At 39.2% G+C, this 22,395-nt stretch overlaps 1 protein-coding gene and 1 long non-coding RNA gene across 8 annotated transcripts in view; one reads left to right on the top strand and one right to left on the bottom strand.

The window, feature by feature from the left end:
* Nucleotides 1-22,395, top strand: part of LOC122996608 (LIM domain-binding protein 3-like) — a 93,495-nt gene that overhangs the window by 64,717 nt on the left and 6,383 nt on the right. For 2 of the 7 annotated variants that reach the window (XM_044372174.1, XM_044372171.1), the window contains exons 5-10: nt 3,356-3,419; nt 8,197-8,219; nt 11,177-11,365; nt 15,335-15,492; nt 15,978-16,020; nt 21,045-21,143. In XM_044372174.1, the coding sequence (XP_044228109.1) occupies nt 3,356-3,419; nt 8,197-8,219; nt 11,177-11,365; nt 15,335-15,492; nt 15,978-16,020; nt 21,045-21,143 (576 nt within the window). Of the gene's footprint in view, nt 1-3,355; nt 3,420-4,787; nt 4,958-8,196; nt 8,220-11,176; nt 11,366-15,334; nt 15,493-15,977; nt 16,021-21,044; nt 21,144-22,395 lie in introns of all 7 variants that reach the window. The other 5 variants (XM_044372178.1, XM_044372177.1, XM_044372176.1 and 2 more) reach the window with 4 other exon arrangements.
* LOC122996695 lies at nt 63-21,121 on the bottom strand. The gene is made up of 3 exons (XR_006407067.1): nt 20,132-21,121; nt 7,326-7,335; nt 63-72 (listed from the first exon to the last, which is right to left on the bottom strand). It is a non-coding gene; the product is annotated as an uncharacterized LOC122996695 (long non-coding RNA).

Genomic DNA, 22,395 nt, shown 5'->3' with positions numbered 1-22,395 from the left:
CGCCGTCCGAGAACAACACACACATCAGCGTTTTCTGATCTGATCTGACAGAACCGTTAAAAATCAAACTTACTAAAAGATTTAAAGGGTCGCTCCACTGATTTTTTACATGTGAAGATCAGTTTATAAGTGCACCGGAGTCGGACCGACCCTTATTTCATGAAACAGATCGCAATCAGATTTGTGATGTGAGCGACAGAAACGTGTTCATGTGGTCTTATGATAAATGAAAGTGTCTTAAATCTCATCATCTGGGTTTTATCTGGATATGCTGGGAATGAAAAGTGGAAATGGGTTCACACTCTCTCCCGCTTTCTACCGACTGAGGAGGAAAACGACACCAAGGGCCAGATGTTTAAACCTCTGTATAGACAGAAATATGCAGATATGTTCTTCTCCATCAGATTTATAAAGAAATGCATAGACATGACTCAGCTATTAATAGATGAAAACGCCCTTAATCAGCTGTTTTCATATCAATACGCCGCCCGCTGCACCTGTCTGAACAACTGTCGATGAAACAAACGGGAAAGAAGCACAGCTGACATCACACATGTCCGTTATAGGCTGTTTATTTATAGCGTTAATACATCATATCATCATATCACAACTAAGGATAAAACAAAAAGAATATTAACAGTAAAATAAAATGAAAATTAAAAGAATGATTGAAGTAATTAATCGATGTTATGTTTATGACGGCGCCTTTGATTGGCAAAGATTCTCTCAGTTTTTATTTCATCTGCACCTTTTTTCAGGAAGTTTTTCCTCCTTTGAATCGAAGGTCTGATGATGTTTTGTTGTTGTACAGACTGTAAAACTCCCCGAGACAAATTTGTGATTTGTGATATTGGGCGATACAAATAAAATTGACTTGACCTCATCGCATCAAAATCCCGTGTACGCTGGTTTGAGATGTTCACACACTGTGTTTATAGATACCAGTTAACAGTGACGCCTTACAGGTCACCTCTATACTGTATACTGTATAAAAATATGGACGTAGTTACCGTGACGTCACTAGTTGGTTTCTGAAGAGCGGTTTTAAAGCTCAAAGTGAGCCGCTCCAGCCGTCGCCATCTTGGCAGTACGTGACTCTGCCTAACTCCCAGCCAATCAAAAATGGGTAAAGAGGCGGGCCGAATGGCTGAAACAAGCCACCTAGCGGCTGGCGGACCTGTCACTCAAAGCAGCCATGTCCTTCATTATGCAGAACTTTACGGCTTAATAACATTTAAACGAGTGAGTTTTAAAAAAATTCACCCCCCCGTACAGTTGTCATGAAAGAGGAAATTAGCTACAGAGACCAAAACCGTTGTTTGTACCAGACTGTAAACATGTTTATTTCTGCTGTAAAGTTGGACATTTTAACATGGAGGTCTATGGGGATTGACTCGCTGTTGGAGCCTCAAGTGGTCGTTCAAGGAACTGCAGGCTTCATTTTACAGCCCCGGAGGTTTGTTAATTTGTCATAATGGAGTCTTTCATTTATGAGTCTATGATATATATATTATGTTGTTTTTAGTTTGATATTTTCCGTCTGAATCAGTGACCTGTAGCAGGAAGCCAGACTGTGTTTATTACACTTTTCATGTCTCATCTCGACTGTCTGATGAATAAATTCCTTCCGTCCGACTCTTATTCTGTTTTTTTAGGTCAGTGTGTGAATGCTTGCGATTACGGCAGAATTGATTACATTACGTGTAGTTTACGTGTGTCCTACTTTTACAACCTTTTCTTCTAGTTTACCTTGAACATGTCTCACTTCCTCTCCTGTCCTGTATGTACTCTACCATGAGCCTCTCAGGGACATTTTCTATAGTTTATAGCGTGCTCTGACCTTTGACCTTTTGATCTCATCCTATCTGTCGCTGGACACTTGAAGGTTTTTCCATCGCTGCCTTCATTGTGTAGGTGGTTGTTCTGAATAAGAGAGATGAATTCATTCTGTGTTCCTTCTGTTGATAAGTGAAAAGAGTATTTCCATCTCACTGACCCACATACTGAAGGATTTCATGGATAAAATACCAACAAACTGCTCCTTGATTCTTCTTCTCTTTACAGGACACAATCCTCTATATTTAAAACCAGATACTCAGCAGCCACTGGATCAGGATATTTGAGGAGAATAAAAACAAAAAGCTGACAGTTATTATCCCTTAACAAAGATAATAATAATAATCAGAAGCGGATTATTTTGGAGAGGGTTATGAGGGTTTTTGTGCAAATTTGGGGAGCATGTACTGAATTAAAGAATAAAAATAACCATGAAAAAATGACTTAAACAATGAATTAAATTGCTGAGCTTTAAAGGTGTTGGTACGTTTATTTTTAAACTTTGCATAAAACCAAGCTAGCTCTTTCCCTCTGCTTCCAGTCTTTATGCTAAGCTAAGCTAACCACGTTCCAGACTCCAGCTCCAACACACAGATATCCGACTCCTGGAAAAGAAACAGGAAAAGAGGATTTACAAAAACACGGTTGCTGAAATGAAAAGAAAGCTTGAACGGAAATAAGAACAAACAATCTCAGGTGTTTGTATCCAAACATCCAAACGCTACCGTTAGCAGGTTGACATACAGTAGATAACACAGGTAAACTACAGTGTTATCTCTGCCTCTGCTAAATAAAACTACGTTACACAAACTACCATCATCACCTGCTTTATTTCTGTCACAATTACTAATAACATGTGAATCTGATTCTTGCCAGGATGCTTCTGGCAAGAGTTACAATCTCTATTTAGCTCGTTAGCTCGCCAACATAACTGACAGTGTTATCAGCAGAGCAACAGTACCCCGCCACTCAGAGTTCATAAATATCATAATATAATAAAGATATTTTAGAACAGAATCTGTGCTCACCTGAATACGTGTCAGAAAGAGAGAAGTGTGTTTTTTATGCTGCTTGGCCTCGTTTCTTCTGGACGTAATAAATAATATAATAATAAATTAGACGGACTGTAAAATAGGCTGTCATCTGTTTTAATATTATATATCTCCCACGCTGTCACTAAACATCTTTTTTTTTCTTCTATTGATGTGAAAGTTAATCAGGAGCGGAGCTGCAGCTAACGATTATTTTCATGTTTAATCTGTAGATCACTTTTTTATTAATCAATAAGTTGTTTTTCTATCTAAAATGTCAAAGGTGATGTTGTCAAATGTCTCATTTTGTCCGATTATTCAGCTTCCTGTCATTTAAAACACAGACAAGAATTAAATCATCACATTTTAGAAGCTCAATTTTTTGCTTAAAAAACGAGTAAAACATTTATTACATTGATTGATCTTCTGTCAGTTTATTTATCGTCGCAGATCTGATCATTAACTAAACTTTTTCTTTCCTCCTGCAGGTCGAAGCGTCTGATGTCGACACCGAGAATCGAAGCAACTATTCCCATAATCCCTCACCAGCAGGTAACTGAACTCTCTGCAGCCACATCATCCCTGCTCTGATCACTCTGATCAGCTGTTATTAGTTATTGATCACAGCATCACAGCATGATATTCGATCAGTACTTTAAGTCCTCACTGATGGCAGAATTCATCCTAAAACCACAGCAGGAGAGTCGGGTGGAAAAATATATGGATTGATTGAACTTAAATATTAACTGAATATTAACTTTTAAACCTTCGTCTGTTTTATTTGAGACTTTAAACACATTTTTCTGCCTGCTTTCATGTTTTGATTTGATTGATGACCTGTTTTTCTCCGCAGCGTCTCTCACTCCTGCAGATATTCGACGTAAATCTGTTTTATGTTTTTTAAGCCGAGTAGTTGCTTTTTATTTTTGGGAACTACTTCTGTTAATTCACTTCCATTTTTATCAGCACATATATAGACTTTTACTATCTGTGAGCTCTGAGTCTGTCTGAGGCTGAGAGGTGAAGAGCTGCTGTCACCTGCTGGTCACAGCAGGAAACTAACCGGCAGGTTTTAGAGAAACATCATCAGATCCAAACAATAAAACAGATTCATCAAAACTGTTTTAACTCTGATCCTTTACGAAGGTGCTGCATGAACCTGAAGATGATCAATATCTTCCATAATCAATGAAAATATGATGATTTTCACCAAACAACAATCAAATATAGGACTTGGTTTATTTTTAAGGGAAGTGATAGTCGGCGATATCCTGATATAGAGATAAAGGCAGTGATTTATGGAAGTCCAAAGTGTTCAATATTAAATAATATTAATAAGAATTAAATTAATAATCTTATAAATATATTGTGTAAAATGCTTAAATTACAACTAATTATTATGAAATATTATTAATATCATTTATTTCCATAATAACAAATAAAGCATTGTATTGGTTTTTCATTTTTATTTAATTATAGACATTTTTTGTTTATAAAGTGGCTTTTATTTACTTTACTTACTTTTTTATCATTTTTATTTCATGTCAAGTTTTATTTCATAATTTCATTTTTCATAATATAAGAAACGGTTCTAGTCATTGTTTTGACACTTTGGGCTTCCATATTCATTAGATTTTTTTTTTCAATAATAACGATTTGTAGAAATATTATATATTATAATTTTAAAATAATTTAAAATACACAAAATAAATAAATAAAACAGAATATAGATACATAAATAAATAATGAAATAAAAAAAAAAAATTAATTATTTTTTTATTTTCAATCAATTTTTTAAGAAATATTAATAGGACCTTGTTCCAACATTTTGTAGATTAGAATTTGTCTAATAAACATATTGATCAGATATTGATAGTTTCTCTGCTCCCTCCCCGTCTCCTCCCCCTCCCCCACCTGAAGCCTCAGTCAGCGCAGGTGAACGGCCGCCTGTCGGCCTGCAGTGCCTCCTCCGGGCCTGCAGAGGCAGCGGCCAGCCCCGCTCAGAGGAAGCAGTATAACTCCCCCATCGGCCTGTACTCAGAGGAGACTCTGAGGGAGATGGCGGCGATTCAGGCGGGCCGGCCTGCGGGGTATGTAGAGAAGAAGAAGAGGCCTTAACGAGGCGCTTAACGAGGAGTTAACGAGCAGAGGAGGAAGTGTTGGGAGTTTCTCAGAGGCAGAGCAGAAATAAACCAACCGAAAACATCTTAGCTGTCTGACCTTCATCATCGTTGGTCGTCTGAGCATCTGAAACAATATCCGAAGTCAACACCTCTAAAGTTCATTAATTAACACGCTGCATCTCGTTTAATCCAAACAGAAATGTCAAAGTTTGTTGTTTTAGGAGGAGTTTACATGCTGGATCTATTTCTTGTTGAACAACAGTGTATCCATCCGCCCAGTCCTCCGTCTGTGCAGCGTCTCTGGTTATATTTCCACACAGTCACTGCAGCTGCTGCTGTTCAACAAGAAATACTCGATGTTCTCTGAGGATCAACACGAACCACAACCGTGACATCATCACGACGTCCACAGCAGCTCGGCCTCTGAGATCCCTCCAACGTTATCTGTTATACTCCGACCTTTGACCCTGAACAGAAGGAGAGAAGTGGCGTATCAGAACATTCAGTGTCTTAAAACCTCCCAAAAATAAAACTTTTGGCTGAAATCTGAATTTGGAAAGACAGAAAACAAATAACAGATGAATATTTGATGTGGATCAATAACTGTGTCAGATATGAAAACAATCCATTCAGGATCCGTTCAGTCAGGAAGGAAATAATTAAACTCCTGGTTCTGGATGACATTTTAACTGAAGAGATGACAGATCTGGTCTGTAATAAACATGTTATACATCCTGCCTATTAAATCAATGATTAAATGATGATCCTTTACTAGCAGACTCTTCACACTGAAGTCATGTGACTGTATCACATGACTGATGACTGGTCTCACATCTCTGAAAACGTTGCAGCAAATTTCCAAACAGGCGTTAAACAGATAAACTGATCACATATTGGGAATCTAAATGGTTACTTTAAGTTATGGTGACCTGAAAAAATATTAAAACTTAATAAAGTGATTTATTTTAGACTTCTCCACAGTCAGAAGAGACGCAATGCATTCTGGGGCAGTTGAGTAGATCCAGTAAACTCAGGACGCATTCTCAGAAGTGTCAGGCATTTCTCACATACAAAAAAATCCACATAATGTGCAGTTGGAACGCGCGTCATACTTAGTATGAATAGTACGTTAGTGTGTGATTCTGAACACGACCAATGACATTCAGCAAAGCCTCTCCAGAGGGGCGCCGGAGAGTTGAAGGTGAGGCAAAGATACCGCGTGAGGTGAAGAAGAGTCAAAAACTCCTTCTTGGAGATAACTATCATTATCTCTGATGTCCATCAACAATAAAAACCTCCATAAATACAAAAGAGAATCAGTGTTAAACACTGATAGTTGTCTGAGCAGCAGCATCTATCTGTAGCTGACCAGCGGTGGAAGGTAACTGAGTATATTTACAAAAAGACAAATTTCACACTGAGCTGATAAACTCAGAGATCCACTTTAAAATACCAGGACGTCACTCCGGATGGGATTTAAATGACGAGGAGGAGCGGCGAGTCAGTCATTGCAGCTGGAATTATCACCACATCGCCCCTGCAGACAGAATCATGGAGATGTTTCAGTGATGATGACAGAGAGCGTTAGTGAGCGGGAGGATTCAGTGTCCCTGTTGGCTTAAAGTGAAGAGGGAGCGCATCCAAAAAATACATTACTGTCCTTTATAGCACACACACACACACACACACACACACACACACACACACACACACACACAGTCCTGTAACAGATCCAAACACACACTTCCACTTTAGCCGCAGCATTACAGCCGCTGTGATGGGAGAGAAGTATGTGACTGTTACTCTGTTACCCAGCATGCCTGTGGCGTTTCCTCAGTTGTGATTTGGTTACTGTGTCGGTGACGAAGCCAAACACCTGTTGGTTCGTCTGGCTGCTGTTAAAGGTCAGGAAGCTTCTGGACACACACACACACATACGGTCTTACTCTGAACATTAACGCTGCAGGACTGTGGAGCCGCCTCAATGTCCCCAACTCCCGTCTCCAAGAGAACACGTCCATATAAAACTAAACTGCAACTTGCAAAAAAGTTGATCCTAAATGTTCAGAGACAACATAACTAGTTGCTTTTTTTCCCACCAAAAGGTTACAAGCAGCACAATATCTGCTAGTAGAAACCTGCAGGGATCAATACTGAATCCACATCTTCAAAACTTCATCACACAGTCGACTCAACAGCAACGATTCTGGATCAAACTGTGACACGTTTGCATCGTTTTCACACAGAAAGCGTTCAGTGACTACAGCCTTCATAGTTTACATCCTCACTTCCAAAACTCTTCAGTTTCTGTTCAAACACTAACATGTATTCATACTGAAATACATCTATATTCAACCAAAAAACAAGACGTGCTGTCAGAAATAAAAACCCACTGAAAACTTTCCTGCTGCGTTTCTATGACTCGTTCCTGTAGATACACTGTAGTACGTTCTATAGAGAGCTACACATCTGACTGTATTTACACTATATACACATTTATACACTATCAACCATTAAACTACATAAACACAATAAAACAGTGATGTAATAAAAGAAGGTTTTTTATCTCAGTGTGTTGTTAAAGTTCAACATGTGGACTCAGTGTTGAATCAATCATATAAAACTATAATACAGAAGCTACAGCAGCATCTTTCACTAAAACGTGCTTTTATTGTCTAAACCTGAACACACACAGGACTCAGGATGTGAACCTGGGTCCTGAGTCCTGAATCTGGTGGGACCTCCAGAGTCCAGAGCGACATATAAATGTAATAACAACATAATTGGGGAAACAATTTAGGTGAATGTGAAGATAATTTCTAGGAGACGAGGTCCATAAACACATCAATCTCCTGGATAATTGATACTATTGACCTGATTTTTTTTTTTCTTTTCCATTTCCTGTTTTGTCTCTTAACTTCCTGTTGCTTTGTTGCTGGTTCATCACCCTCCTCATTTCTCTTCCCGAGCGTGAATCTCCTTTCAGCTCTGCAGCCCAGAGGGCTGTGGGAGTATATTAGAGTTGAACTTTGACCTTTTATATTTCTTTATATCCGGCAGCCTGGCAGGTGTTGTGCTGCTGCGATTACTGATCCTCTTCCCGTCATCCTTCAGCTGCATAAACAAACTGAAAGTGATCTCTAATGACTTTATCTTCTCTCTCTCTCTCTCTCTCTCTTTCTTCTCCTCGCTGTTGGTCAAACAAGGTTTTCGGCCCCGCTGCTCCCAAGTTAGTATCTTCTTCTCCTGCTGAATGCATCCCGGATGTGTGTTTGTTGTTTGGACATTTAAAGGCATGGTTTGGTACTGTGGCTGATGTTGGCTGGACTGTGTGTCATCATGTTTCCTGTTGCGGAGTGTTTTATTAAAGCCTGTCAGCTTTTTTAACCATCAATGCATCATCGCCCAATAATAGAAAACCTATTACTGGGTGAAAACCATAAATGAATAAGACCCTGGTGGGAATAGTGGGAGTGTTATTGTTAGTAGTGTTCATACAAATTAAGATCCCTGTTGTTTCCTACTTAAAGCTTTTTCTTTCTTTTTTGGATCCAAACCAACAACGAACTGATCTACTAACAAGTATTGTGTGTTTATCTAAAGCCTGATTATCTTATTCCTCCGTTGTTGTCCAGAAACTATTAAATTAGTGAGTCACACGGCTGCACCGGGTCACATGTTCCTTCATCATGAAGAGTTTGGTCACGTTAGTTTGATTAGAAACGGCTCTAACGACTAATAACAGCATCATGTTTTCAGTCTCCAGAGAGTAGTTCTGTGTAAGACAGACGCTCCTGAGTGAAAACAGCGATATCGACATCATCACTCAATCACAGCACAGAAGCAAAACCACCCGACTGAAACACACGGCTGTCTAAGTTTAGTGTTTTCAGTGACTTTGTGACTCTTTCAGTGATGTTCTGCAGGTGAAACTCTGGTGATGAAGAGAAGCTGTCGACACAGATCTTGTTCTAAATATTATACAAAATATTACAGGGAACAATCAAAGAGAGTCTGAGATGCAGCTTATGTTTCTTGCGTCGCTGGTTTTACTTTATTTTAATTGAAATGTTACTGCAGCATCAATACTGTGTGCAGCTGCAACAGGAAGAGAAAATCAACAAAAGCAAATATTCAATTGGATTTGTGAGGCAGACACTAGTCTGCTCTTCTAAAATCTTTAAATGTTTTTGTGATTATCAATGTTCTTCTTTCTTCTTTTACCATAAAACACTGATGAACTGGTTGGTCTGTAGCTGCTTCACTTGCAGTCAGATTGTCTAAACTTTTCTGTTTTCTGTGTCAAACCAACGAATCCTCTAAATTAAACCAGCTGATCTGTGGTTTGATCATGTGACTCCAGAATGACACATAGCAGCGTTTTCTTATCTGGCGTCTCCATCATCTGTCTGGTTTGGTTGAAAGATGATGGTTTGGATTAAAATGATCATTTTGTTAAGGTTAGAGGAACATATGGTGTGGGTTAAAGTTACTACTTCCTTAAAGTTAGGCCACCTTCATCGTCATGGCAACAATAATAAGATTAGGGTTAAGGTTAGGGGACGATCGCCTGGTTTGTGTGTGAACCTGCATCGTTGTGGTTTGCTATGTGTCGTCTTCTTCTTCTCCTTAAACTAAAGACACAGATGAGTCTCCAGCTAATGAAGTAAAGCAGTTAATTAGCCGTCAAAACCTCCTCCAGGTTTTTGTGAATGTCGTTTAGCTCTTCTGGTGTTGTGGTGTGTTGATTGTCTCTGCATGCGTCCTCTGATGCTTCATTTATATGTTAGAGTAGAGAAACAACATGCTGAATATAATTGATTAAATCTAGTTTCTGCTCTGATATGATCATCTACGTTACGTCTTCTGGCGTCTCTGTCGTGAAAGTGAAGGTCACACTTTGACACGTTTCTCCTGTTAGACTGAGCTGTTGACATTTCATGGTGGAAGCATGTTGATGGTGTTTGAAGCATGAGCTTGATGTTTCATCTCTAACTGGATCTCCGCAGTCATAAAGGACAACTATTTTGATAATCAATTAATCATTTAAATCATTATTTCTTGTAAAAATGCTGAAAGGTCGTTGGATCCAGCTTCTCCAGTGTGAGGATGACAGTAAACTGAATATCTTTAGGTTTTGGACTGTTGGTCGGACAAAACAAGACGTTTGAAGACATCACCTTGGATTTTTCACTATTTTCTAGCATTTTGTTGAGCAGACGATTCATTGATTAATCGATCGAATATCGTCAGACCAGGGCTGGGTGATATCTCAAATTATTTCTATTAATTTGAATTTTCATTTTTGCATGATGTATAAAAAGTCTAAATCATAAAATTGAGAACAAAAAGCTTATTTTTGGTCAGAAATTAAATATGCTAGCTGCTACATTAGCCGTTTTTGAGTCATGACCATAAACTGTGACGTGATTAGTTTCACTACATGTTGCATCTACGACACAGACAGACTGAAAATAACTCCGACACTGATCTGTGCTCTCAGTTTGGGAGTCGACTCGACAGTTTCCTGATTGTCTCTACCTGCAGGTAGCTAATGCTAATGCTAACGCTAGCTAGCAGCAGCCTGCAGATATCAGACTGATGTAAAGAAACACAGACAGCAGCAGATTGTTAAACTGGATGTGCTGCTTTATTATTTTGTTTCAATCCTGCATTTTGCAGACAAACAAAAAATTAATTAAAATCATGAAGGGAGATTAGCGTTTTGTCCATATCGCCCAGCCCGACGTCAGACGAATCAGTCTTGACCATAACTGTTAGTTGCAGCTCTGAAATGGAAAATTGACCCGATTTAACAACAGGAATCATCTTTTAACAGCTGCTAAAAAGCATCACATCAGTTTCCAGAGAACAGATTTATTTCCTTGTGATGCTACTTTCTGTTTCTGGAGCTTTTCCGCTCCGACAGGAACTGAAGTCTGATGGAAAGTCTGGTGTTTTTCAGCTCGCTGGTCTGTTTGCTGTGAGCACGACTGAGTGTTTCTTCTTCTTTATAACACAAACTGTGTCGTCAGCAACACCCCCGCCTTATTGTTCCCCTCGTCCTCCACCTCCTCCTCCAACTATCTGTCCTCCTCTACCTCCCCTTCACCTCCCCCCTTCACCTCCTTCTCTCTTCCTCTGTTTCCTTTTCCGCCACCACGTCGTCTCTCACGACGCCAACAGCGCCGGCTTCAACCCCGGCGTGCTGAAGGACACCGCCATCGCCACCCATAAGCCCATAGAGGTGACGGGCCCGGGAGGCAAGGCCACCATCATCCACGCCCAGTACAACACGCCCATCAGCATGTACTCGCAGGACGCCATCATGGACGCCATCGCAGGACAAACGCAGGGCAAAGGGCCCGAAGCCGGGTGAGACGCCTCATCGTCCTCATCTTCACTCTTCCTCTTCCTCTGTTCGTCTTTTTTTTTCTCGTCCGTTGTTTTTCCTCCTTTTGTTTCTTCCTCCTCACCGTCTCTCCATCTTCTCTCTGGCTGAATCCACACGTCCAGACTTCAGATGATCCATCATCGACTCACCGTGACACGTTCACTGACGATCAGTCGATTAGTCGTTTAGTCAATCAGGAGAAAATTAATTAGCATCTGTTTTGAAAATAGAATAATCGTTTCAGTTACTTTTCGAGCATAAATATCAGATGGACTGTTTAAATTTACTGCTTTTCTTTATCATATAGAACAGTAATAAAAATATTATTTTTACACTGTTGATCATAAAAAAAACAATGAATTAGAAGAGGTCACCGATATTTTCAACATTTTATAGAGAAAGTAACTATTCAATGCATCAAGAAAATAATCTGTAGATTAATTGATAATAAAAATAATCGTTAGTTGCAGGTCGATTTTTACATTTTTGATTTTTAATGGTCCTTTAAAAACAGTCCGAGCTGATATTTACAGAATATTTATCTAAATGTTGAATAAATATGTATCTGAGACATTAAAGTAACAGCTGTAGACGATTACATTACAAGCTACTTTATCCTAATACTGATCGAAAAGCATTTATTGAGCTTAAATTATTGATCCGATGTGAATCAGAGTTTAGATCCTCTAGAGACACGACGTCTCACTCTGATCACGAAGGCTGAGGAGGACAAAACGCAAGAGAAAACAGAAAAGATCCACATTTGATCAGAATTATTATTGATACTCAGATCAGCCCTGATATTGATCCATAGAGACGTCTGTACGAGACACTGAGTACAGTCAGCTGAGCTTGAGAAAACTAAAAAAAAACTTGTTTTCTTGCAGAATGCTATTTGTTAAGGACACTCAACACATAATACACTGTTTTTGGATATATTATTATATTATGTGTTATAGATATTAATGCCTCGCAGATAGGAGCTTTTGCACTTGGTGCAAGTTGGAAGAGTTTCTACAAAACGATGCTCTAAATTAAGTTAATAATTAAAATTAAATTAAAAAGATGTAGTAAATGTAACAGTTACTACATTGTAGTAAACTCGGGTTCCTTAAATTCAGTGTATTTGCTTCCTCGTCTGCTGGAGATGAAGGTTCAGTGATTCGTGCTGCAGCCTCTCTACACACTCAGCGACTCTGTGTTGTGTTTTTGTTTTGTCATGTGACTTTTCCCTCACAATGAAGGGCGGGATTATCTTGATTATCTTGATTATCTTGATTATCTTGATTATCTTGATTATCTCGCAGACAGACTGAATATGAGCAAAACCTTCCTCGTTCTCATCATCCAAAAATGAAATCCGCCAATCAGAACGTTCTGCAGACGGGAGGTTTTGTGCTTCGGCCGTCGATATGTAGATTTATATTCAGTTTATGATAAACAATAAAACTTTACATGAGCATGAACACTTCAGACCCACATAAACATCCAGCTGTGCAGATGATAACAGACAGATGTTTGGTCCTGCGGACGTCAGCAGAAGGTTTTACTTTCAATGCATCCATGACGAGTTTAAACGTTTGGATTCAGCTTCTCTTTCCTCCTCTCTCTCTCTCTCTCTCTCTCTCTCTCTCTCTCTCTCCCTGTGTAGTCCTGTTTCCTCCTCCTCCTCCTCCTCCTCCTCTCATCTTCATCCTGCTGTCTGGACTCCTCTGTGTTCTCTCTTCACTCTTCCTCGTTGTTGCAGGATGTAGATACAGTAGTTAATCCCAAATACACTCTCCTTCCTCCTCCTCCTCCTCCTCCTCCTCCTCTTCCTCCTTTAATCTTCCTCCTTCCTTTTAATCTTCAGTCTGTCTCGTATCAGCTCTGAGTTTCTGTCCGACTGTGTTGAAGCTTCTCTCTGAGTGTCAGTTGAAGTTTAAAGTCAGGTCTCGGTGATTTGTGAGGGTTGATTGTGCTGCAGCGTGTCGGTCGTACGAGGCTGTTTTGGAGGTTGACGGTGTTGCAGGTTTGTTGGTTTGTTGTTGTTGGTTTACAGTCGGTGGTGTTTGTGTTCACGTTGGTTTCATCTGCTCAGTGACTGATGGAGTTTGTGAGCAGTTACACCTCAGATTCATCCTGTTCAGACAAACCTGAGATTCATTCACTGGATTCTGAACTTTCATCCATATTTCAGATTAGAGGCACAATCTGTAAATAACAACATCTCAACACAGTCTGCATGTTAATAACAAGCTACGATGCACAACTGAGTCAGCAACTGGAAAATATGTCACCAGTTCATATGATGGCTGTAAACCAGTTTGAGTAAAGTAATAAATGGACTCACTGATTCATTCTGACCTGCTATGTAAAACACTTCAATCTAAGTCATTTTAAAGAAAAATGAATTTAAAATCCCAATTAAACGGTAACTTCATGTATATCTGAATTCATTAAAAGAGATATTAAAGTCTCTCGTCTGAAGCCTCAAAATGACCAAATACTGATGCAAAACAGGAACATTTGACTCAGTTTAAAGAAATAACTCATTAAAATTCAAATGAAGTTCAAAGTCATAACTTGTGGGAGGTGAGAAACTCTCTCTGGCAGGTTTAAGCTCATTCAAAGATTAAATATTTGTTTAGTGGTAACTAAATATGACCAAATACTGACACACTATTCAAAAGACATGAATTTAAGGTTAAAGAAAAAATAAGTTGTAAAAATGATTTGTTAACTTGTGGGGAGTGATTGTTCATCCCTGTATTCTCCCACAAATGATCAAATACTGATGCAAAAGACAAACATTCAGTCTTCAGTCTGTGAACGGACATGTTGACCAGAATCTGATTTAATATGAAAATAAACATGAATTTGAGTTCATTTAAAGAAAAATGTCATTCAAACCCTCGTCTCATCCCACAGATTTCCTATTTTTTATGTATGATGCGATAACGCAGCAGAGGAAACGAACTCTGCAGTAAACATCAGCAGACAGTAAGACGTGTCACTTCCTGTTGAACACGACCTTTGACCTTCACTATCTTTTCCCACCATCAAGCTCTCTGTTCATCTGTCGGGTTTTTCTGATCTTCTCCTTTTGTCATTGAAGGCAAACAAACCTGTCGTTTGTTTCTGTGTTGTTATGGCAACCGTTATGTATTCCTCTTCTCCAACAACCTCCCAGATTATACTAACAATTAATTTTCCATCCTGCTGGAAAATTGAGAGTTTCTGCTGCTGCTGCTGCTGCTCGGTGTGTGTGTGTGTGTGTGTGTGTGTGTGTGTGCATGAGAAAACTTGCTCTTGTTTTTCCCTCCCAGATATTATTTGCTCCAAACATCTTCACACCCGTCCTTCATTTCAGCAGCTCTATTTTTATTCCCTGATAAAGCCGCTCTAATTGAAACGTTATCCTGAACAAAAACCGACCGGCCGCGCCTGAAAAAACCAATTACACTCCTCCGTCTCTCCCTCTCTCTCTCCTCAAGGACGATGTCAGAATAAAAACCCAACAAAGATGATTTCATTTGTCTTCTGTTTTCTTGCGTTAAAGTGACGACGACGTCGTTAAAAACAATTTAAAAAAATCAGACACAAAGACAGAAGGAAACGAGGTTTGAACAGCTGAATGTTCTGAGCTCTTCTCTCCTTCTTCTGGTGGTTTGTTCATTCTGTTTCTAACAAAAGTTTTAATCTAACATGAGAAATGTCGTAGAAAGCTTTCAGTCCTTTCTGATCACTTGAAGGTTTCGCTGTCAATCAATCAGCTCGTGTTTCTTGTTTAGACATCAAAAAAAAAAAGGCAGCAGTTTTATCTTCTTCAACCAAAATCTTTCAGTTCCTGTAAGATCCTCTCAGCTCCTCCTCATCCTCCAGCTTCAGTGTGTCACTGTTGACTCAGTTGGTTTTTTTTGGGGGGGGGCGTGGGGGTGTGTGTGGTGCCCTCTGTCTGTTGGTTGCAGTACTGTCCCAGTTAAAGATGGTCTTGTAGACTCTCCGGTCTATCAGGCCGTCCAGAGTGCAGAGAAGGACCAGGACCCGGGTGAATGGGGTCGCCGCAGCGCCAACATGCAGTCCAAGTCCTTCCAGGCGCTGGCCCACATGACCGGAACCGACTCCTGTAAGTTTCCTGTCCGCATTTATCATTAATGAGAATATGTTTGTAGGCTCTTAAACGACTGAAGCTCATCAAGCAAAATCACACTCGAGCTTTTTGAGAAGCATCTTCCTGTTAATAGACTACTTCATAATTATCTTTTAGTAATAATTAGACTGTAATAACGAGCAAAAACTTCATCCATTAAAAGAGTAACGTCTACACGCTGACACCGACTGATCTGATTGGACGTTTGGATCCCAGTCGGATCTTCATGAGATTAAACAACATTTCGACTGTTCAGTTGAATATTTTCAGCTCGACGTGTTCAGAAAACATAAAAGCTGCTGAACGTAACATCGTCCAATGTGATCGATTTTAGTTTGAGCTTCTCATCAACACTTTTACTCGTCTGGTCTCACAGATATTTTCAACCTCATATTTAAACTTTAAAGTGAAAAACCTGTTTGTGACTCTTCCTTCCTGTGTTCTCTCTCTGTCTCTCACAGTACCGGAGGAGGAGGAGGAGGAGGAGGTGCTGAGGAGGAGCAGGTAGGCAGCAGAGTTGAGGTAGACAGCTGCTGACCCCCCCCTCGCCCCCCCCCAGCTCCTCACCTGCCCCCTCAACACATCGCCCCGCCCCCTCACCTCGACCCCCCCGAAACACCTCGAACCAGCAGATCGTCTGAACGTCTTCATACATGAAGCTCAAATGATCTTGAGAGCTGTAACCATAGTAACAGCAGGATAATTTAATTTAATTTAAACCAAACTGTGAAGTCAAATGTTGCTAAAACACAACAGAAGACAGAAAACCATCATCAGCTGCTGCTGCTGCTGCGTTATAACGTCACAGACTGGTTGATATGAAGAGATAAACGTCTGCAGCTGACAAACATCAGCTCGTTAATATCTGAGGTCATATTAAATATAGTCGACATATCTGACCTGAAACTTTACATTTCACAGAAAAAACAAAACAAAATATGATCTTAAATTACTAAAACGAGACTTTACACACAAACTGAGGTTTATGATGAGCTGGTTCCACACAGTCCTCATGTCAATAAATAACTAAGTTCCAGTAAACCCAGTTCAGTAATCTGTACGTTTCATTTCATGTCTGAATGACAGAAAAATATCCTGATTTAATGAACTTTTCTCAGCAGTCAGCAGCTTTTGGTTAAATTAATTCTTTTGTCGTCTAAACTAAATTTGAGTTGGTTTATTTTTTATATTTTATTTTCTTCCTGCACAGATTTAGCACCGAACTCACAGTTGACAGTGTTTAAAAAAGAAAAAGGAGCCAAATCAATCTTCCTTTGTCAAAACCTGCCGCCTACATTACCCACAATGCAACTCATCCTCACCTCTCTCTGACATCACACCCTCAGATTTTTTTTTTTTACTTTTAAATCTTGTCGTCTTCTTTTTTATTTACTTGTTTGTCTTTTTGACGTATAAAACAATTACAATTCATCCACAAAACAATCATTTACAAAATATCAGAAATATTTAAAAGTTTAAAACATTGTTAAAAAGACTCAGAGTGATGGTGAGTTACAGTTAAAACATTTATAAATATATATATATATATATATATATATATAATGTAATCCAATTTAGAGGACATGTTTCCAAAATGATATAAAATGTTCAATCAACACGGCTGCTGACTCGAGTGACGTCATCAGGACAGTTTTATTTAAATCAAATATAAAAGTCATCAAGACAAAATGTAAAAGCAACAAAAGGCAAAATAAAAATACATTTAATTACAATTAAAAAGAGTCAAATAGAAACTAAAAATAAGCTTCTGTCTGTGAGGAGCAGCAGAGACCAGTTCACTGCAGTCCGTCGTCATAGCAACGCAGCTCACTGCTCCCAAACACCTGCTGAACAGCAGCAGCATCACGTCAGGTTCATGTTCACCTGTCGTCTGGTGTTATGAGCCGGTTCCACCAGCAGGGGGAGCAGTCGGATCGGTTGAGTTCCATGTTTACAACCGTGACTCTCAGTAAACAGACGAGACACATGAGGAGTAAACAAACAAATACTGCAGCAAACATAAACATTCAGAACACAAATTATTATTCTTCATTTATTTAACAGGATAAAAAGTCTCATTCAGATTAAAATCTCTGTTTCAAGAGAGATAATAAACAGTTATAACAATTAATAAACATAAACAAACAAGACAACAAATGAACACAATTGTTAAATAACAAAGTAAAGTACACAATAAATAGTTAGAAAGAAATAAAATAAATACTAAACTTCCTTTTTTTTAAATGTTTTTTTAAATATTTCTCTCATGAATGTGTAGTTTTGTTAACAGATATCTGGTTTATAATATGGCAGCACAAATATAAATCAGATGCAGAAATATAAAATATCAGAGCAACAATAATAATAAACAAAAAAACAAAACAGAGTTCATTGTATTTTGGTTAAATAATCAAATTATTTGGTTGATCAATAATAGGACTTTTTTTTTCTCACCTCTGTGACACCAACACAAATTAATATTAATAATATTGTTTAATATATTTTATAATCAGGACATGATAGAAATAACATCCTGTAACAAATAAATAAATAAAAGTGTTCACTTCAAGTTTTAATAAACAAAAGATGCAAAAACTATTGTTAACGTTTTAAAGAAAGAAGAAACACAACATGAAAGATCAGATTAATATTCTGAAGACGTTCGTGTTTCATTCTCACGACGTTTCCTCTCATAGTCAAAGAAACGTGGTCGGAAAACTAAGAAGGAGACAATCAGCAGCTGTTTCTGACAGGAGACCACACAGACGCCCCGCGCCGCCTTATTAGTCGTCTTTGTATTGATAAATGTTGGTATTGATTGATTAAAGAGCATCCTGGAGCAGTTTGGTCTGCTTGTGATTATAACCAGGGGAACAATAACAGGAAAGTAAGTCTCCATTATGAGGAGCATAGTCCTGCATTCCCGTTATATATATTTACATTTACTGTACATGAGCAGATCTGGAACAACATTACAGGAAGAAATTAATACATTTTCATTCCCGAATCAGCAACATAACAGTAAACTAATATGAAAGAGGTCACAGTATCCAAACAGAGCTTTTTCTTATGAGTATCAGACTGAATAACTAGACTGAAACTACAGTTTTATACAGTTTTACATCCTGAAACCCTTCAAAACCCTTAAAACATACAAACAACAACACAAACAAGATTCATTATGACTTACACATCCCAGAGATATCATGATATCTGATGAATAAACCTGCCTGAGAATCTTTCGTTTTAATGGAGACTGACAATCACTGAGTGAAGCGTAACAACCTGCAGCTCCAGGTGCAGGGGACTTTATGCCAGTGTCTATCCACCAGTTACACTGCAACTGGTTTTACAGGAGACACTGGATCCATCGATCCCTTACACTCAGCACTCAGTCCTCTTCCCCCCTTTATGTTCAAAGTATTTGTGTGGTGTCGTTCCCTCCTTTTCCTTTATTATTTTGTTATATTTCGTCATGAAATAAAGGGAACAGGTTGCACTGAGATAGTCTGTGTTCATACTAACGTCCACAGCAGGTGCTCAAGCTGTAAAGACTGATAACGACACCTTGAGGTGGACGGTCAGTCCACGCCTTTACTTGAAGAGTTTACCAGCTTTTATGTAAACGGCTCAAGTTGTAGCTCACAGCTCAACTCGCTGAATCCATGGCGATGTTCTACTTCCTGTTTACATCCTGCTATGTATGGGAAGTATACTGTATCTCCAAAACTTTTATCATATTGCACAATGACTCTCTATGTGTCCTACAGACATACAGACAAAAAACACTATTATACCAGTTTGACATTGTGCCTGCTGGGGGGGTGAAGATGTCTCAGTTCTGTCTTCAGTCTCATTTCTGCTGTTTGTTTCCTTGTTGTTGAACTGTTTCCCCCCAACAGGTCGTTTGAAATCGCATCTTCAGTCGACGCTGAGTAACAGACACTGTATATTCACTGAGTGTGGAGGTGTGCAGCGTCGTCTCTGAGAGGACGAACAAACCTTTTAACCCCCCCCCCCCCCCCCCCCCCCCCCCCCCCCCCCCCCGCCTGCCTCAACACTGATGGATGGAGCTTTCTCTTCTCCACGCACTTATTTAATCATCCCTCCATTATGCACAATCGATCCCTGCTGCCCCCCCCTCCCCGCCTGTTTGGACTGAAATACAACTAGATAACCCCCCCCCCCACCACACACACACACACACACACACACACACACACACACAAACCTCCAGCCCGCCCTCGACTCTCGTCAGTCTCTATCAGCCGTCCAATGACTCAACATGAATCAATAGAAGCAGAGGTCAAGCTTTTATCCGCCAATAAAGAGACTGTGGTTTCTGGGGGGGGGGTTTGTCTTTTAAATCATCCCGGAAGGAAGCGGCTCAGATGTGACTCACAGGTTTCAAAAACATGACGATAAAAGATTCCCCCGTCGAGTCATGATGATGTTGAAACAGGAAACAATCAGGAAGAAAAACAGAAAAATTGACACCAAATTCGAGGAAATTGTTGAAAGAAGTTGATTTTTTTTTCGGAAATGGTTTAAATGTTCTTAGTTTTCTTAATTTGATTTCACATTTTTTCAAAAAGCAGAGCTGTTTAGTTCCCACGATCAGTGTTGAAACTGTGGAAACTTCCTTGTGATTTCAGTTTATATTGTGCAAACTGTCGTCTTCAGTCTGACTAGATGGAATTTGCAGACATCAGGGGCCCGACAGCACATTTTTTGCCCCAAAACAGGTAAATTGCAGCGTTCGTTGCAAAAATCTGCATCTCATCAAGTTGTTTTTATCCGTTTATTGAGTCCTAAAATTCTTGTTTTCTTCAGTCAAAAAACCTGCAAGTGCAATAACATCTTTCAACCTGTTTCCATTTCGACATGTTTAAGGAATTTTCCAGAGAAACACACTCACACACCCTGAGCTGATGTTCCCAACAGGATTCATTTAAAGCAGCAACGACATTTTCAAAAGCTGCCATCTGGTCAACCTGATGACTCAAGATATTAAAACGTCGGCACAAAATAAATTTTTATGAGCATCATGTCGCCTTCTCGTCGAAGCGTCTCATACGATATATAATGATGTTCATACGTTTTCTAAACACGAGTGTCTTGAGTCTCGACAGAAGAAAGAATAACTTCACTACAATCAAAGAAAATGACACCTGATTGAAATAAAATTTAAAAAAAAATCTTAAAACAAGTTGTTGAAATAATAATTTCGGTGTCAAATAAAGAAAAATAAAACATTTTATCGACGTCTTCGCATCAACCTGAGCAATATCAAGCATTTTGATTTTTGCATGACACCAATAACAAGCCTCATGATCTTCTTCTTTTCCAGGCTTTAACTAATCTGATCTTTGTATATGCAGCATAAATATATATATATATAGTATGCAGACTGGTCAAACTGCATGTATTAATATATAAATGCATACTATATATTTGTGATTTCAGCCCAGAATGGCTCTCTTCCTCTCTCTCTCTCTCTGTTGCTCCTAACCCTTCCTGTGCTGTAGCCCTACTGAGCATGCTCCAGCCTCTGCTGGCTCCGCCCCTGCCGCTGCCGTGCAGCCTCTGGACCCCTCCCCCTTATCTTCTGACCCCGCCTCTCACAGGTAACCAATCAGCTGTGCAGCAGATCTGGGCACAAATATGATTTTTTTTTTTCTGATCTTATGAGCTGCAGCTGAGTCACAGAGACGGAAGCAGAGTTTTATTGTCCCATGATGCTCTAAATCCTGCTACCTGTGGCGTTAAAACCTTCATAAATCTAAAAGTCTCACTAATATTACAAGTTATACAACATGCAGAGAAACCTGGGAAGAAAGAAGAAGCCAAGAGTTTGATTTTTAACTGCCCAAAATCTAAACTATATTACAGTAAGTGTGTTGCTCTGCTTTAAGCTTTGCAGACAGTTGTTGGGATGTTTTCCTGTTTGCTGCTCCCTTTATTCAGCAGATACATGTGTTGTTGACTTGAAGAACTGAAAACTGATTGCATGTCATTTTCAAAACATTGTGCGTTGCATCGTGGACAAAACTGTTATTATTTATTAACCAATATTGGGGATGCAAATAAATTGACTTGATTTTCATTCACAGTGTTAAAATCATATAATCGTGTGTGTGCTGAGGATTCTGGGATTTGATGTGACTGGGTCTGTTTGTGAGGTCAGCAGGAAATATGAACCTCTTGGCTCTCCGTAGGATGACTGACTGTTGTTGTTGTTGTCGACTGTGATATAAAGTTGTGCTTCACTCGTTTGTGTTTGTGGGATTTTGGTTTTGATCTGGAATCCGAGATTTTGGCTATTAGAGATGTGTTGTGTTCAAGTCCTGCTTGTAAAGTCCGTCATCAAGGACTCCCAGGATGTCTGCTGAACGGTGCTGAACTATATGTTGAACTTGTTTGTTTTATTGTAGGCTCATGATGTGCTGATGGTGTACTAAGTGAGATATACTTTATTAGCATATTTTAGGTGAATTCCTGTGTTTAAACCTGCATTATCGAGTTTCTTTGCCACTTGGGGGCAACGCAACAAGATGAAAATCCAACTTCAGACATCTTATGAGCTTATAAAGAAGTTGTGGCTAATATGTTAGCACACAGCTGCTTACTTCCACATCAGGCAGGCACACAGCAACATGATCATCCCATTAACAGAGTCAATAATTACTTGTGGGGTTCCTCAGGGTTCTATTTGTGATCCTTTATATTTTCAGTTCACATGCTAACATGTAACACACAACAAAACAGTTTGATAACACCTTCAAAAATGTCACGAATTACCAAATTATAGGAGTGTTTTCTCATCTGACACCTAGTTCAGGTTTGGTTGAGTTTACTAAAAACAACTTCGTTAAGGTT

This window comes from Thunnus albacares, chromosome 14 (genome assembly GCF_914725855.1).
Source record: "Thunnus albacares chromosome 14, fThuAlb1.1, whole genome shotgun sequence".
Classification (NCBI taxonomy): domain Eukaryota; kingdom Metazoa; phylum Chordata; class Actinopteri; order Scombriformes; family Scombridae; genus Thunnus; species Thunnus albacares.
This window is presented reverse-complemented; position numbering and strand designations above follow the sequence as displayed.